The sequence below is a fragment of the Elgaria multicarinata genome, chromosome 23 (genome assembly GCF_023053635.1).
Source record: "Elgaria multicarinata webbii isolate HBS135686 ecotype San Diego chromosome 23, rElgMul1.1.pri, whole genome shotgun sequence".
In the NCBI taxonomy this organism is placed as follows: Eukaryota; Metazoa; Chordata; class Lepidosauria; order Squamata; family Anguidae; genus Elgaria; species Elgaria multicarinata.
In genome coordinates this window covers 3,562,661-3,579,767 of record NC_086193.1, presented here as the reverse complement: position 1 = coordinate 3,579,767, position 17,107 = coordinate 3,562,661, and the positions used below count along the sequence as shown (strand labels likewise).

The 17,107-nt window shown below is 46.8% G+C and overlaps 1 protein-coding gene across 1 annotated transcript in view; it reads left to right on the top strand.

Annotated features, from left to right (window-relative positions):
* The window catches only part of PTPRS (protein tyrosine phosphatase receptor type S), a 219,968-nt gene that overhangs the window by 166,162 nt on the left and 36,699 nt on the right, over positions 1-17,107 (top strand). Inside the window, exons 22-23 of the mRNA XM_063147033.1 lie at positions 1,795-1,907; positions 6,465-6,512. Of these exons, the coding sequence (XP_063003103.1) occupies positions 1,795-1,907; positions 6,465-6,512 (161 nt within the window). The remainder of the gene's footprint in view (positions 1-1,794; positions 1,908-6,464; positions 6,513-17,107) is intronic.

The following is a 17,107-nucleotide window of genomic DNA, read 5'->3' as shown; positions in this document are numbered from 1 at the left end:
CTCCCCGTCTCGTGCTTGCAGTCACCCCATGTGAGATTTATTTCCAGTTAGTTCAGGACAAACTGAGGAGAGGCCAACCCATTTCCCAAGGCCTTTGGAAGGTAAAGGCTGGGCTTGCTGTCTGGTTGGTTTGACTGGATTACTGGGTTTGCTGACTGGTTGGCTTTGTTGGATTACTGGGTTTGCTGACTGGTTGGCTTTACTGGATTGTTGAAATCATTCCTGACTTCAGCAGTGAGGTTCAATTTTTGTGTTTTAGTGCTGCTATGTGGTGGGTTTTTTTTAATGTTGTGTTTTTGTTTCAAATTTACTGTTTTGCGTGTGTGTGTGTGTGTGAGTGAGAGAGAGAGAGAGAGAGATTTACCTTGTTGATTTATTTGCGGGATTTATCTCCCACCTTTCCACCCTAACAGAGTGCTTAAGTGGCGGGATTTACAATGTAATCTTTCTTTCTTTTTTTACAAAATACATCTAATAGTAATCCCGTTAAAACTAAAGTACAGCCGAGCAAAGCCAAGGAGACAGAATCTATCTTTCTGTTTAACAAATGAAAGAAATACGGCCAAACCAGTTTGCCTAAATGAAGAGCCTCAACCTGGTGGCAGAAAATCAGAGCGGGCAGAGCAAAACGAATCTCATGAGACGGAGAGTTGCACAGACTGGGAGCTGCCATCTGGCGGGCCCGTTCCCGAAAAGTGTTGGCGATGGGACGTGCAGAAGGGCCTCTCCGACTCACCTCCGGGAGTGGGGAGGCATAGGCTCAGTTCAGACAACACGCTAGTCAACGCAGTGTGAAAACTCCACTCAACGGTTGAGCTTTTAGGGGGTTCTCCCCACGCAACGTGTTCTAACTCTGCCGTTGCGTGACTGTGGGCTCCCGTGGAGTTGAGTAAAATCCATCACGATGTTTGATTCCCAAACATGTACAGCCCCAGTCCTAGCTGAAAAGTTCCCACCTTTTATTTAGCCTACCAGAGTTAATCCTTCTGTTCCTGCATCGATACCAGGCTCCTCCAATTGTCTATTTGAGCTGCACTCCGGACCTCTCTAGATCTGTTCTGATATTGAAAAGTGCCTTTCACTTTCCAATACTTGGCAATTGCAACTCCGCTAAGCACAGCACGCTTTCATCTTTCATAACCTCAGCAATCAGATGTTTTTTGGGGGGGTTTTAGATGGCTTTTGAAATAAAGAAAAGGTCAGCGCAAATTGGTTTGAATGAAGTTTGCCCGATTTTTGCAAAATCCAGCCTGGCTTGATGCAGGATTCCGCTGGCTAACTGACATAGAATCTATTCTTTCAGCCCAAGGGGGGAATTGCGTTTTGGAGGAGCTCTCGATGGCCACATTCCAGGGCTGGAAACAAAGCGGGCCCAGGCAAAAGTACAACGAATACCAGTGTAGTCCAGTTTAAGGGCCCAATCCGACGCATGTTTAGACAGAAGAAAGAGACGTACAACTGGGACAAGCTGGGAGTTGCAGGACTTTTTTTTCTGTCTAACCGTGCATAGGATTGCACCTTATAGCTCTATGCCTTAGGGGAAGTATTTCATTCTTTCAGATGGGGCAGAAAACTGCACGAAAGGCAGGAAATTGCCCCATGATTGGTGGTTGGGAGTCAGGGGGGGTGTCATCTAAGGAAATCTGGGGAGGGGGACGGATTTCACCCCCGGCCTGGGATTCCCTACCCGTGGTATAGGCAAAGCACTGGGCGTAATCAACCGCCTGCATCACTGGTTTGTCTTTTCTTTTCTTCTCTTTTCTCTTCCCGCGTCTTTCTCCTTCCTCTCTCCAGCAAAAGGAAAGACTCCGAGCCGCGGATCAAGTGCCTGCTGAACAACGCCGAGATCACCGCGCATCACCCCAAGGATCCGGTGGAGATGAGGCGCATCAACTTCCAGACGCCAGGTAACGCGCTGCGTGCCGTCCCCGTCCGTCCCCGTCCGCCCCCCGCAGCCTTGAAGAAATCTCCGTCAGGGCCAGTGGTGGTCGCTACATGTGGCCAGTGAGGCTGCACGCTTCGTGGCTGCCCCTGCGAAGCGGCAGCGATGGCAGGGCCCAGAACGTACGATGTAGGCTCAGTGACGGCAGACTTTTCCAGTGGCTTTGAACGAAGGCTGACTTCATCCATTTGTACCTGCACAGGTCACTGTTTGCAGGCGGTGCGCGGCGCATGCCGTTTTTACATGAGCAGAAGGAAGCTCTCAAACAGGATAGTATTGGCAGCAGAACTTTGCTTCCTGATCATCTCTGCTTAATGTTAAAAAAAAAAAATCAAGTTCCCAGCCCTGATTGTTTGGAAGATAGGACAATCAGGACTAAGAACTTGGTTTTTTGATTGTTTTTTTGAGAGAATGCCTATTGAAATCTCAGAGGAACTGCTGGAAAACATTTCTGCTGGGCAAATGCCTGTCGGAATCCCTCCCCGCACTCCAGTGGCTAGCAAAACCAGCATGAATCGTGCGGGATGGTTAAAAAAAGCAGAATAAATTACGTAAACTAAAATGGCGAGTGTGCGTGTGTGACTTGCACAGATCACAAAATTCAGTTTTGCTTAGAATCTTAAGTATTTTAGGTGGGGGGGGCTTGATTGATTACACAAGACAGCAACGTTTCAATAGATGGAACAAATAGGTTAAAATAGTCTTAATTTTTTACGAATATAGTTTTTAAATATATGTATTTTTAAAAAACGCAGCTCGAAAGTGTCATCCTGCATTGAGCAGGGGGGTTGGACTCGATGGCCTTGTAGGCCCCTTCCAACTCTGCTATTCTATGATTCTAAGAGGCATTCTTTCCTGTGTGAAGGAGAAGGAGGAGGAATTCCTATTTTATGTTGTTGCCTGCTGCGTTATGATGTGCTGTATTACCAGAAGACATTGGTGCCCAGTTAAAAGAGGCTTTCTCTCCTGTGCGGTGCGGAAGAGAGAATGCCTCTTCTAACATAGTGGTTGCTGTGATATATACACACGTGAATCATGCAGCCCCAGAAGATGACGAGCCCATCTTAAAAGAGGCTTTCTCCATCTTTGAGAAAGTGAGCAGGGGATGCCTCTCCTAAAATGCTTGCTTTGACACACACCTGTGTAATAGGATAGGCTGACCCTACGGAAAGGAGGACAGGGCTCCTGTATCTTTAACAATTGCATAGAAAAGAGAATTTCAGCAGGGGTCATTTGTATATATGGAGAACGTAGTGAAATCCCCTCTTCATCACCACAGTTAAAGCTGCAGGAGCTATGTTAGAGTGACCAGATTTAAAAGAGGGCAGCTTTAACGGTGGTGATGAAGAGGGGATTTCACCACGTTCCCCATATATGCAAATGACGCCTACTGAAATTCCCTTTTCAATACAACTGTTCGAGCTACAGGAGCCCTGTCCTCCTTTTCATAGGGTCACCCTATAATAGGAGAGGGGAAATAGCTCTTTGAAGAGGTTGGCCGGCTTCAACAGAGGCTGTCGCCATCTTGGAAGAGGCTTTCTCTTCTGTGTGGTCCGGAAGAGAGAATGCATCTTCTAAGAGATGACATGAATGCATCTATCATCTGTTTCGTTATTGCTGCCTTTAGAACCTTTGGGGGGTAGGAGTCGTCGTCCCCCAAATGCAAATTTAAGCAGATCGAATCGATCATCGCATCGCTTATGGGTCATCTGTGGTTTAGCCGGAGAAGGCTTCTGTAATTGGGGACCAGCCCCTGTACAGAGCATAGGAAGACCCTGAGAGCAAAGCCTCTGTGCTACACCGTGTGGGGCAGGCCTGTCCCAACGCCCCCCCCCCCCAACGCCTTTCCTGAGATACTTCTCAACGCAGCCTATAGCATCCCCATCTGCCGAAAGAGGTTGCACACGACTCCCTGTCTTCAACCCCATTCCTGCTGTTGCTCTGTGTCTGCTGCTACTTCCTGACGCACGTGTGAAAACTCTTCAGTCTTTTCTCTGGGGATGTGGGGATGCCTTGCCCAGATCTCCTGCCCCGGTGGCACAGCCCTCTCTGCAGGGCCAGGCCCTCTGCTGTCTTGCGTGTGCCTCCTCCCAATGCTAAAACTCAGCATTTAGCATCTTAACTCCTCCTTTATTTTTCTCTTGTCTTTTTCTTTTTTCTTTCTTCCTCCCCTTCCTCAAATGAAAGCTTCTAGACTAGAGAGTTAGGCTGAGGCAGGAGGGCTTTCTGAATCAGTTGCCATCGTGTAGGGGCACTTAAAAAAAATAGTCTGTTGGATGCAGAATCTTAATGTTGCTTTTTTATTATGAAGGTAGGGTTCTAGTCCTTATGATAACAGGCCAAAGCTTGAAAGTGCATAAGGGTGTCTGAATAAGATTTCTAGTGCTGTGTAGCAAGGAGTTAAACTACTATTAAATTCCTCCTCCTCCTATTTCTACTAGAGCCTTCATACATGAGGCTAAAGGGAATTAGAGAAATAATGCAATTGTCCTTAATTTGCATGGTTTATGCTGCCGGATTCCACTTCTTTGTAGCCAGGATTTTCATGATTTTTGTTGTTGTTTAGCGCTCAGCCTTAGGGATAAAACTCAGTCTGTCTCATTCACCATAGTTCTTCATACAAGAAGAATTTAAGTGGTTTCCGACTTAAATCAAAGGTGGACTTTAGGACACTCCTCACCCATCTTTTACTTTTAACTTGTCGCTTTCACCTAAAGGCACTGCGTGTCTGGCATAAGGATTTCCGTGTCCATGATACGTTTACTAAAACACTTCTGTTTTATAGTTCCTTTTTTATATGGTGCCATCCACGTGCACTTTGCAGAGTACAAGGAGGCAGGGTCCCTGCCCCTAGCCGTCTACAATCTAAAATTCAATGCAGTGCAAAACGACAGAACAAGAGGGAGGGATGTAGAGGCAGGAATAGACAGGAGAAGTATATGCAACTATTTCAGGATAAGAGGACAGGTCCCTGCCCAGAGGCGCTTACAAATCTAACATTTGACACAAGGTAAAACAGAGGAAGAAGAGGAAAGTGGAGGCAGGATGTGGCCATTTCAGTTATGGTTGCTTCTGCTTAGCTGGAGAAAGGCATTCTTTCTCCAGTCTACTGCGCTCCAAACATTTTGGACTACAGCCCCCATCAGCCAACATGGACGTGGATTGATTTATTTGCAGCATATTTTTTTTACCCCACTCTTCAGCCCAAAAGAGTCCCAGAGCGCCTTATAAAGATGACTAAGACAGCCGCTGCCACGTTGGCTTGCAATCTAAAAGATATGTCACAAAAGGAAAAGGGAGGGAGGAGGGAAGAGGAAAAACACAGGCACCAGTTCTGAGTTTCAACGTTATTCTACGCGTTCTTTCTAGCAGGGAAGGTGGGGAAGCTCCCTGTAGCTGTTCCTTTTCCAGCCGATGGATGGGGCCAGGTTGATCTCCCCACTTGCCACGGTGTTCTTCCTGGGAGTAAGGCATGTGGGGTGTCTTGTGCCCCAGCCGCTGCAGAAAAGGGGGTTCTTGAAGAAGGATTTGAAGTTAGAAATCATGAGGTGTCCCGTTAGGTAGTTCCAGGCGTACAAGGCGACCCAGGAGTTTTACGATGCGATCCTGTGCATATTTACTTAGAAGTAAGTCCCATTGAGTTCAATGGGTCCTACTGCCAGGTAAGTGGATATAGGGCTGCAGCCATAGAACCCGCAGTTTTATTTGTATGGGTGTTTGATATCTCTTGCTTGCTTAACTTCCGGGTTCGTTTTTGTAAATACTTGAACAACTTTTACCTTGACCTCTTGTTCCTTTACAGCTACTTTGCATGACTAGGGATAACCCCATTTTTCCGATATTCTTACATATGTATGTACACACACACACACATGTGTGTGTGTTTGTATATATGTACGTATTTGCATGTAATCATGGTGGGTTTCTTTCCTTTAAAAAAAAAAAGGAACAATACTAGATGCTATTTTCCGTCTCAACACGTGAGCAAAGTAAAGACGGGACGGAATACAAAAAATTGGCACGAAATGACACTTCTGCTGATGCGGGATTGGGGGAAATGCGTCCTCCCAAGTTTTGTTTCCTCAATGTAACTTTACTTCGACAGGGAGCGGTTGGGGGGGGGGCGGGGGCGGAATAACTGTATTTGCTATAAAGAACTTACCCCATTGCTTGAAGGGGAATAAGACTCTGGTTTAAAAAAAAACCCAAATATAACCCTGAAATCTTGGCCTCGTTTCTTCCCTCCCTCGTCCCGCCGGCGTTGCACAAAGAACTTGAAACACGAGACGCTCAAAAAAGAGGGGAAAGAAGAATAAAATACGTCCCCCCTCACCGCCCAATGCACCCACCCACCCACCCCCCCAAAAAAACAACCGACCCTTTCATTTCCTCTTAAATTTTGTGTTGCTTTTTTCGTTCGGTTTTTTTTTTCTTGGTTGAGTAGCGTTTTTTTTTTTATAAAAGTGTATATATTTTTTGTTTTTTTGTTCTGTTTTGTTTTTTGTTTTCCTGTTTTCTGCAGATTCTGGCCTCAGCAGCCCTCTCAGTGACCCTGAGTTTGACCTTGAAAGTTAGTTCCTGTGTGTTTTCGTTTCTGTCCGTTTCATTGGTCGTGCTTCCTTTCCCCGCCACCCCCCATTCCCCCCCACCCCAAATATTTTTGGTTTCCATTCTGTCGTGCTTCCTCTTCTCACATTCCCTCTCTCTCTCTCTCTCTCTCTCTGCATCTTTGCGGCTTTCGCCATCTCGTCCCTCGTCTTGCGCCATATTCGTTTTGTCTAAACCGTGCTTCCAGTTTTACAGTCTTTGAACCAAAAGGCCTTTTGCAAAATGAGTCCCCGCAAAAACCAAAAAAAAAACCCACAGGCAACTTTGCGGCTGAATCTGTATTATATGTGTATTATTATTATTATTATTATTATTATTATTATTTATATAGCGCCATCAATGTACATGGTGCTGTACAGAGTAAAACAGTAAATAGCAAGACCCTGCCGCATAGGCTTACAATCTAATAAAATCATAGTAAAACAATAAGGAGGGGAAGAGAATGCAAACAGGCACAGGGTAGGGTAAGCAGGCACAGGGTAGGGTAAAACTAACAGTAGAAAGTCCGCACAACATCAAGTTTTAAAAGCTTTAGGAAAAAGAAAAGTTTTTAGCGGAGCTTTAAAAGCTGCGATTGAACTTGTAGTTCGCAAATGTTCTGGAAGAGCGTTCCAGGCGTAAGGGGCAGCGGAAGAAAATGGACGAAGCCGAGCAAGGGAAGGAGAGGCCCTTGGGCAGGCGAGAAACATGGCATTAGAGGAGCGAAGAGCACGAGCGGGGCAATAGTGTGAGATGAGAGAGGAGAGATAGGCAGGAGCTAGACAGTGAAAAGTTTTGTAGGTCAACAGGAGAAGTTTATATTGGATTCTGGAGTGAATTGGAAGCCAATGAAGAGATTTCAGAAGTGGAGTAACATGGTCAGAGCGGCGAGCCACTATTATAATAGTGCACCTTTATATGTGGCTAAAATACTCATAATGTTTCACCTTTAAATAGAGGATCAGAGAAGTTAGGGCCAGCTGTAGAAGTTGGTTAATTAACCTTTCATCTCTCTCACACACACACCCCACTGTTTCAATGTCAGTTCCAGGTTTTGGGGGCGGAGGGGCTCGTCCATGATGCTTTTAACAGATCCTTGTGCTTGAGCGCTAGCAGAGGGAGAAGATGAGACGTGTAAAGTCATATCTCCTCCTCATTCCTCTCTTTGCTCGGGTCCTGATCCGGAACGACTCCGTTGCCGAGAGGGCACGAATTGTGGCCCAGACTAGATAGGAAGACGCAGGCCCAGGACTGTCCAAGCTGGCTTCATGCTGAAATAAGGGACAGGACCTAGGACAGGACGGACAGTGCTGGGTTCAAGATCTTGGGCAGCAAGCCTGTAGTTGCGACTCTGAGCCTTTCTAACACGAGGCATTTATTGTACGTTTATTATTCTTCACTCACGGTAGCGTGCGGGTGCTTGACATGACGTGATCATCCTCCAGGGCCTCTCCCATTCTTTGCAACCGTTTTAGCGTTTGTTTGTTTTAGCCGGGAAAGTCTGGTATATCCAAGAATGACGGAAGGAAATCCTAGTGTAGTTGCACAATTCTGCTATGCCACAGCACCACCTAGAGGTTATGTAATGTAACATATAGAAAGGCAGAGAAGGAAACACCCAGGGAGGGGGGCATGTTTAGAGGATTGGATCTTTATCTCGCAAAGAATTTGGAAGCAGAAACCTCAGTAAAGTGGCAAGTTAAAAGCTTGATTTATTTATTTATTTATTTATTACATTTTTATACTGCCCAATAGCCGAAGCTCTCTGGGCAGTTCACAAAAATTAAAACCACAGGTTAAAAACACAAATACAAAATACAGTATAAAAAACACAACCAGGATAAAAACCACGCAGCAAAATTGATATAAGATTAAAATACAGAGTTAGAACAGTCAAATTTAAATTTAAGTTAAAATTAAGTGTTAAAATACTGAGAGAATAAAAAGGTCTTCAGCTGGTGATGAAAAGAGTACAGTGTAGGCGCCAGGCGGACCTCTCTGGGGAGCTCATTTAACAGCCGGGGTGCCACAGCAGAGAAGGCCCTCCTCCTAGTAGCCACCTGCCTCACTTCCTTTGGCAGGGGCTCGTGGAGAAGGACCCCTGTGGATGATCTTAAGGTTCAGGCAGGTACATACGTTGAAAAGCCCTAAGGTGGATCCATTTGCCACAGCACTGGCTTGATAACGGGCTCAAGTTAAAGGGTTAAAGGAAGTTAAAGGAAGCCAGATTCCAGCTGGACATCAGGAAAAACTTCCTGACTGTTAGAGCAGTACGACAATGGAATCAGTGACCTAGGGAGGTTGTGGGCTCTCCCACACTAGAGGCCTTCAAGAGGAAGCTGGACAACCGTCTGTCAGGGATGCTTTAGGGCGGATTCCTGCATTGAGCAGGGGGTTGGACTCGATGGCCTTGTAGGCCCCGTCCAACTCTGCAATTCTATGATTCTATGATGCAACTGCTGGAGCCATATAATTTGGCCTTGGATGATCCACCAGTTCAACATGCCAGTTCAAGAGCCCATAGCCTTCTGGGTCAGCCTTCTAGATGTTTTGGATTGCCACTGCTTGGGAATCATGGTAGTTGGAGTCCAAAACATCTGGAGGGCACTGGGTTGAGGAAAGTTATTCTAGACGGTAGAGGGTTGTGTTGCAGGGACAGCCATCCAGGGCTTTCGTGGTCTTCGGAGGAGTCACGAGTCCAGCGCTCACGTACCTCCGAGGGACACCCAAAGCATTCAGGGATCAGCGTGGAATCTAGCACCTGCTGGTCTAGTCGAGACGGATTTGTTCCGTCTCCTTGGACCTTGTGTCCAAATGTTCAGGATCCTGGCCCGGGAGAGCTTCCTCACCTGGAGAAAGCAGGTGAACAGCTTCGCAGCAGCAGGGCCAATAACCTCTAAGGATTAGCAGTGCTTCCTGTGACCCCCCCCCCCAATGAAGAGTGGGCCACGGAGTAGCCAAAAGTCTCGGGAGCAAGGCGGAAGAGATTCTCAGTTCTCTTCCGGGTTAAGGGGGTGCGCTGAGAGTGAGCCTTTTGCTCCTCACCCCAACTACAAATCACTGAGGCGTCTCCGAACGCTTGATATAGGTTATCGTCCGTTGCAGCCAACCTATTTGGCTTCTATTTGCAAGTCAGGGCTGTCGCATGGTTAAATCTGCCCCCCCCCCGGAAACCAAGATGTTGTAATCAGATTGTGCATTATTTTATAGAAAGGCAATGGGGGGGGGGGGATAGACACATATTTTCAATCCAAAACGAGCACAGTAGGGAGAAGGGAGAGGTAGAATTGATGGCTTTCGCCCCATCTGAATTAGCTTGGCACCTTTTGCAAGGTGCCACCTTTATCAGTCGCAGTCCTTACAACAACCCTCCAAGGTAGGACAGTATTGTTATATCCTCGTGTTGTAGTTGTGAGGAGTGGGGAGGCAAAGTTTGTCCCCACTGAGGCCATCAGCTCTGGCGCCTCAGTCTGGTTGCTTCTGAGCTTATACAAAGTATTTTTCCCTAAGTGGATAAGAACAGGTTTTAAGAAACAGAAAAAAAGAAAAGAATAGTGCAGTTCTGTGGAGGTTTACTTGGGAGTATGTTCCAGTAGTCCAATACGGCTTATTTCCCCGCACGAAGAGTAAGTGATACGTTTTTAATCGTACGATTCTGTATTTTAGCTGTATTTTTATCGTTAGCTGCCTTGAGCACTATTTTTAGTTGGAAAAGTGGGGTATAAATTTAGTAAATAAACAGTAAGTATGCTTAGCGTTGCAGCCGAAAAGTGCCTAAAGGAAGAGTGTATTCTGAACATGTGTAGAGTGCCTTCTGAAAGAAAGGTGTGAAAAATTAATAATAAAATAAAAGGCCAGGGTGTGTTAGGCACACTTAAGACTATAAATAGCCCTTAAAACGATCTTCTAGAAAGCAGATAAATCCTGAAAATTATCACTCCACGATAGGGTGGAGTGCTTTAGGGTGGATTCCTGCATTGAGCAGGGGGTTGGACTAGATGGCCTTGTACGCCCCTTCCAACTTTACTATTCTATGATTCTATGATCAGGAAAAACTTCCTGACTGGTAGAGCAGTACGACAATGGAATCAGTTACCTAGGGAGGTTGTGGGCTCTCCCACACTGGAGGCCTTCAAGAGGCAGCTGGACAACCACCTGTTAGGGATGCTTTAGGGTGGATTCCTGCATTGAGCAGGGGGTTGGACTAGATGGCCTTGTAGGCCCCTTCCAACTCTGCTATTCTATGATTCTATGAAATTTTTCTGGCTTCAGAGTCCTCCCCCCTTCCTTTTCTGGCATTTGGCCCAGAAGGTGAAATTCTGGCCAGGCTATTAAAAATCTAGCTGTCTGGCAACCTTAATCAAAATTTATTCATACGATTACGATATCTTATCTAAAGGGCAGATACTAACTGGGTGCTGTGGGGGTGGGTAAGAAGACGGAGTCTGCCTGCAGGTTTACGGAGCTTACCGGATGCGCGTGGCGCTCAGGAAAAGGGTTGGGTGCCGCCCGTCGAGAGAGACGGAGCGACTGAGAGATGTGAGTGTTTATTTGGCATCGGAGCAAGCCGCAGGACAGAGCCAGACAAACGTCAAGATGGTGAAGCGTTCCAAGGACAATGCAGAAAGTCTGCAGTCTTGGGGACAGGGGATATAGTCAGCAGAGCCCCATCAGAAGAGGACTCTTGAAGCCAAGGCCCCGCTCCGCAGGATGAGCTGGAGGGGCCTTCCGGACACGGCAGGGCTGGCTTTCCCCACGTTGAAATATGCGAAGGAGCGGATGTTGCCCTTTAAAGAGGACCGCCAGAGCTCGGGAGGAGGTGAAGCCCACAAAGACCGAACTGCACTCACTCCTGGATGCAATGTGCAAAGTACAGAGGGTTAGTGTAATAGAGGAGCTAAAGGGCGTGGAAAGAAAGATGAGAGAGAGAGAGAGGTGAGTGTAGGTCACCGAGAGAGCTTGCAAGTCAACAGAAGAGGTTTAAATAGCACGGGAGAGCTGCGATAGATAGATTAGGTGACGGGTTCAATGAAAAAGGCAGAAAAACCAAGCAAGAGAGGCATGTTCAGGGGTCTGGAAACAAAGCCCTACGAGGAGAGACTGAAAGAACTGGGCCTGTTTAGCCTGGAGAAGGGAAGATTGCGGGGAGACATGAGAGCACTCTTCAAGGACTTGAAAGGTTGTCCCACAGAGGAGGGCCAGGATCTCTTCTCGATCCTCCCAGAGTGCAGGACACGGAATAACGGGCTGAAGTGACAGGAAGCCAGATTCCAGCTGGACATCAGGAAAAACTTCCTGACTGTTAGAGCAGTACGACAGTGGAACCAGTGACCTAGGGAGGTTGTGGGCTCTCCCACACTAGAGGCCTTCAAGTGGCAGCTGGACAACCATCTGTCAGGGATGTTTAAAGGTGGTGGATTCCTGCATTGAGCAAGGGGATGGACTGCATGGCCTTAGAGGCCCCTTCCAACTCTACTATTCTTTGATTTGATCATGTACATTGATGGTGCTATATAACTAAATAATAATAATAATCATTTGGGGTGGGGATGTGGTACGGCCCTCCCTGCATCCCTACTGCTACTTTAGGTCTCTTGGAGATGGGAGATACACCCACACCTTACCTGTAACGTCCTCCCAGGCCCAGGATGTATTCAGCATCCTGGTTTTCACAAAAAAAAAAAAAAAAAAAAGGAAAAAACTCAGCTTTTTGGCTGAGTTACACTCTTCCCTGGCCCGGCCCGCAAAACAAATGTTTGGGTGATTTTGTCCCTGGAATGATTCGGCACGTAGTGGAAGGGGTGGGGAGGCAGAGAGAGAGAGAGGAGGGAGGGGTCGAGTTCTTCACAATAACAAGATTAAGGAGATTTCAAGGGATTTGAAATGCTAGATGAGAACTCGCTCGCTCGCTCTCCCGTAAGATCTCGCTCTCTCAAAGCCAGGAAATACGGCCTCGGTCAACAACTCGGTTTCTCAGGAAAGCTGCTCTGACTTTGGGGGGAAGATGGGGGAGGAAAGGAGAAGGAGCATGTACCTTTGTTGATTCCCCCGAGGACTTGTGGGAGGGCGGCTGCCACAGAAGTTGGAATTTCAGCAGTCGTTTGCGCCTTCCCCCGAGTAGAACTGGAGGTGATTGAGTTCATAGAATCACAGACTAGTCGAGTTGGAAGGGGCCTCTAAGGCCATCAAGTCCAACCCCCTGCTCAGTGCAGGAATCCATTTGTCTGGGAGCAAGCCTCATTGGATTTAATAGGACTCACTGAGTAGACACGTAAAGGGCTGGAGTATAAATGCCCCTATGCTTCATTCCTTGGCTTTGTTTTAATTTCTGCAAGGGTAAAGAAGAGAAGGGACGGGGTGGGGGGTTTCTGAATCTAGAAGGAACCCGTGCCTCTTGGGATCATATTTTTTTTTAAGGGGCAGAAGCCGTAGATCTCTTTGGAAAGAAATCGAAGCGAAGAAAACGTGCGTGCCCAAAGCGGCTTTTAAGATCTGTGGTGTCGGTTGCTCGCCCTAAGTTGTCCGATGTCTGGCACTCATACAGGCTTGCTGCCCAGGGTGGGGGGCTTGGAGCCGCACTGCCTGACCCTCCACCTCTCCAGTCCTGCGTGTCTTTCCTTGCTGAGTTTGGGGGGCGTGGAGACCAAAGCCGGAGCATCCTGTTTTGCAAAAGCACACTGTAAAACTGGTGAACGCCGCGCTAGCTTTTGCCCGCTCTATTCCAAGTTTCCAGGTTATTTTACTATTCTGCTGCTGCTGCCGCCGCCGCTTGCTGGTTCCTTAAATCACGCAACACCCCCATAGGGCTCGAAATTCTCCATGGCTCCCTGTCATCCACACACCTCTCCTTTTTACCATTTCTAAGGCACTGTGGTGGTTTCTCAGAAGGCTGACTTGGGAGAAACGGATGTCCCATGATCCCCAGCGCTTTCCCCATGGCTCCCAACGCCCTTGTCGAAGGATCTAGCCAGGCAGAGCTGCTATGGTACTTCTGGAGTTCAGACACACACACACACACACACACACACACACGTATTCCCCATTTTAAAAAAAAAACACCCTCTCACCCCAAAATATGTATTTTCCCATCTAGATAACTATGAGAGCAACTTGGATGGGCTGAGAGTCACCTTTGCATTGCAAACCTAAACCAGTTTAACTGTCACATCTAATTGCTGAGGGTGGCACCCGGCTCTTTAGCATCACCAAGGTGGGGAGTGAGGCTGGAAAAGCAACCGTAAGACATCACGGTGTCACTTCAGACCACAGGTGGAGGGGGAGGTGTTTTTGAGTGCGTCCCTGCATTAAGCACAACTCCCTGCATTCAGTCAACTAGCATGGTAGGACAAAAGGGATGGGAATCTTTAAAACCTGATTTGCTAGCTTTCTGCCTGCAAGCATCATTTTCCTTAGGGGGGGGGTGGAATTCAAAACACACTCATGCCCTGCCTGCAATAGTCGGGTGCAATGCCGTCCACGATTCTTCCATCTCCTTCAGAGTAATGTGTAGAATGGCTCGAAGGCAGCAATCCTATTGCAGTCTTACTGAAATCAGTGGGTTGTACTGCTGATGAAGCGAACGCAAAATTGGGCTGTAACTGATTTATGTTGCAGAGTTTTGTGGGCAGTAACCTACTTCTTCAGACGTATAACCATATGATTGTACCACAATAAATCAGCTTAACTTTGTAACGTGGGCTTCCCCCCCCCCCCAGCGAAGTTGATTTCTTGGGTGCACATTCCTGTTATAAGCTCAAGCAGTGCGTGGGAACCTTATTTTATTTATATTTTAAACGCTATTTCATTCCCCTTTTTGCTATTCCTGTCTTCTCGTAATCTGACCTTGGAGCTAAAGGCATCAATCTTGTGTGCCAATTCCAATGTAGCTCCTTAATAATATTGAAATTCAATTTGCTGAAGTTGGTTTTAAACTCCCTCTTTCCCCCGCCCCCATTTCTGCACACACCGCTCGAGTTGTAAATTTGACTGAGCAGAAACGTTCGGTGGAGCGAAAGGCCAAGTGGTCTGCCAGAACTAGAAAGGGCAAGATGATTTGGAGCAATTTTGAAACAGAAGAACGGGTTCTGGGGCTTACAGCTGTGCAGCAATCTCAGACGTGTGACACTCCGTTCCAGCTCCGGGATCCCTTATTTATTTATTTATTACATTTCTATACCGCCCAATAGCCGGAGCTCTCTGGGCGGTTCACAAAAATTAAAACCATTCAAAGTATAAAACAACAGTATAAAACCATAATATAAAATACAATATAAAAGCTCAACCAGATAAAAACAGCAGCAATGCAAAATTACAAATTTAAAACCACGTTATTTAAAATTTAGATTGTTAAAATGTTGGGAGAATAAAAAGGCGTCTAAAAGCATATAACGTAGGTGCCAAGCGAACCTCCTTAGGGAGCTCATTCCACAGCCGGGGTGCCACAGCAGAGAAGGCCCTGCTCCTGGTAGCCACCTGCCTCACTTCCTTTGGCAGGGGCTCACGGAGAAGGACCCGAGGATGACCTTAGGGTCCGGGCAGGTACATATGGGAGGAGGCGTTCCTTCAGATAGCCTGGCCCCAAGCCGTTTAGGGCTTTGAATGTTAATACCAGCACTTTGAATCGGGCCGGGACCTGGACTGGCAGCCAATGAAGCTGGAAAAGGACTGGCGTAATGTGGTCTTGTGCAAGTTTTAAATCGTCACTTGGAAAATTTAGGGAGCAGCACGCATTCCAAAAGGAGAACCAAACCCTTTTCCTTTCCTGTTTCTCTTTGTGCTGCAACCACCAAAATATCCGAGTTTTCCCCTCTTCTGCATTGCATGTAATAAAGGGTGGCTCTGCAGTTAGAAAACACTGCCGTTATTTTGAGGAGGAGACAGGGGGCGTTTCTAGATTTTTGGAACAGTGATGTATAACCCATCTACACAGCCTCCTTCCCCCGCCCCCCACAGTGGAGAATATTATAACTCCGGGTCTTTTTGTTCCTGCTCACTCCTCTGTGAAAAGAACCACCTGATCCCCTCCCAATATCATAAAAATTGCAAATTACAACATCCCGAAACGTCATTTCCTAGATGTTTTCAGGGATATGGCAACTACTAGTTATGAGGAGATGGGTTAGAGCTGGGAGTTTCACAAGACCAATTTAAGCCCTTGTGATGTGGAAATGGTTGTGTGAACATATTATTATTATTATTATTATTATTATTATTATTATTATTGTTATTATTATTATTTGTATCCCGCATTTCGCCCAATACTGGGCCTCAAGGCGGCCTTACAACTTTTAAAACATATACATTTTAAAACCTATGAAAAGAAATATACAGAAGTTTAAAAATATATATTAAATGTATTACAATATTAAAACATTAAGCATTTAAAATACTTGACAATTTCAAAAATCTTTAGTGTAGCCGGAGGCCCAGATTATTCGCCAAAAGCCTGCCGGATCAAAGAAGTTTTAGCCTGCTTCCGAAAGCCCATCAAGGAGGGAGCCAGTCTAGCTTCCCCGGGAAGAGGGTTCCAGAGCACCGGAGCAGCCACCGAGAAGGCCCTACCCCGTGTTCTCACCAAGCGCGCCTGTGAAGATGGTGGGACTGAAAGAAGGGCTTCCCCAGAAGATCTCAAAGCAGAGGCAGGCTCATAAGGGAGAATACGATCTTTCAGATAACCTGGACCCAAGTACCCAGAAGGGAGATGACCATTAAGAGCTCATGAGAATAGAGGGTTGTGACCCTTCTCAGCCAGAAAGGCCAGGCCGGTTTCTGAAAATCAAAACGAATATCCCACCTCTGCTTAATTACCATGAGCCCTAATCCACTAGGATGTTCACCTGATAGATTGTACCCCATAAATCAGACGGGTCCGCTGTTCCGCCTCCCTACGTGGAGGCCCAATTCTGCCACCTGAGGCAGCTGGTTCACCTTGCCTCCTGTCAGGGCCGGCCCTTCTCTCTCCTCCCCTTGTGGCAACTTTTGAAAAGCCTCCGCAGTTCTGGATTTCTCCTCTCCCCGACCATCATACTCTTCTCATTCCATTGGCCGACTTTAGCCATATCCCTCCTTCTTTTATCTCTCTCTTTCTCTGTATATGTGTGCAGCGTGTTTATTTATTTATTCTTGGGGGGGCGTTTTATCCCAACGATTATTTTTGCACTGACACATTTTGTTCCTTTGTCAGCACGGTGACACACTGCCGCCACGTTTTACTTTCGGAGTTTGCTTGCTTTTTCCTGTCTCCCCCGCCTCTCAGACCCCACCTCATAACTTCAGCGTTTGAAATTGCTACCCACCTCCCCGTTCTCAAAATCTCTCTCTCTCTCTTTTATTTTTTCCTTCGTTAGTTTGGCTTTTACGTTTTCCTTTCTCCCCACCCGCCCCCCCAGATAGAACACACATTTTCCGATTAATGTCAACAGTGGGGCCATCACGGGGTGGAGCTCTTCCATTTTCCCTTTTGAGTTCCAAGGACAAAATTTCGAGCCCTCAGTTTCTCCTTCCGCTATCTCCCACCCTTTCTAACCCTCCTTTCATTGCAGTTCTGTTTTCGTTTCAATTTGAATCGTACAATATGTG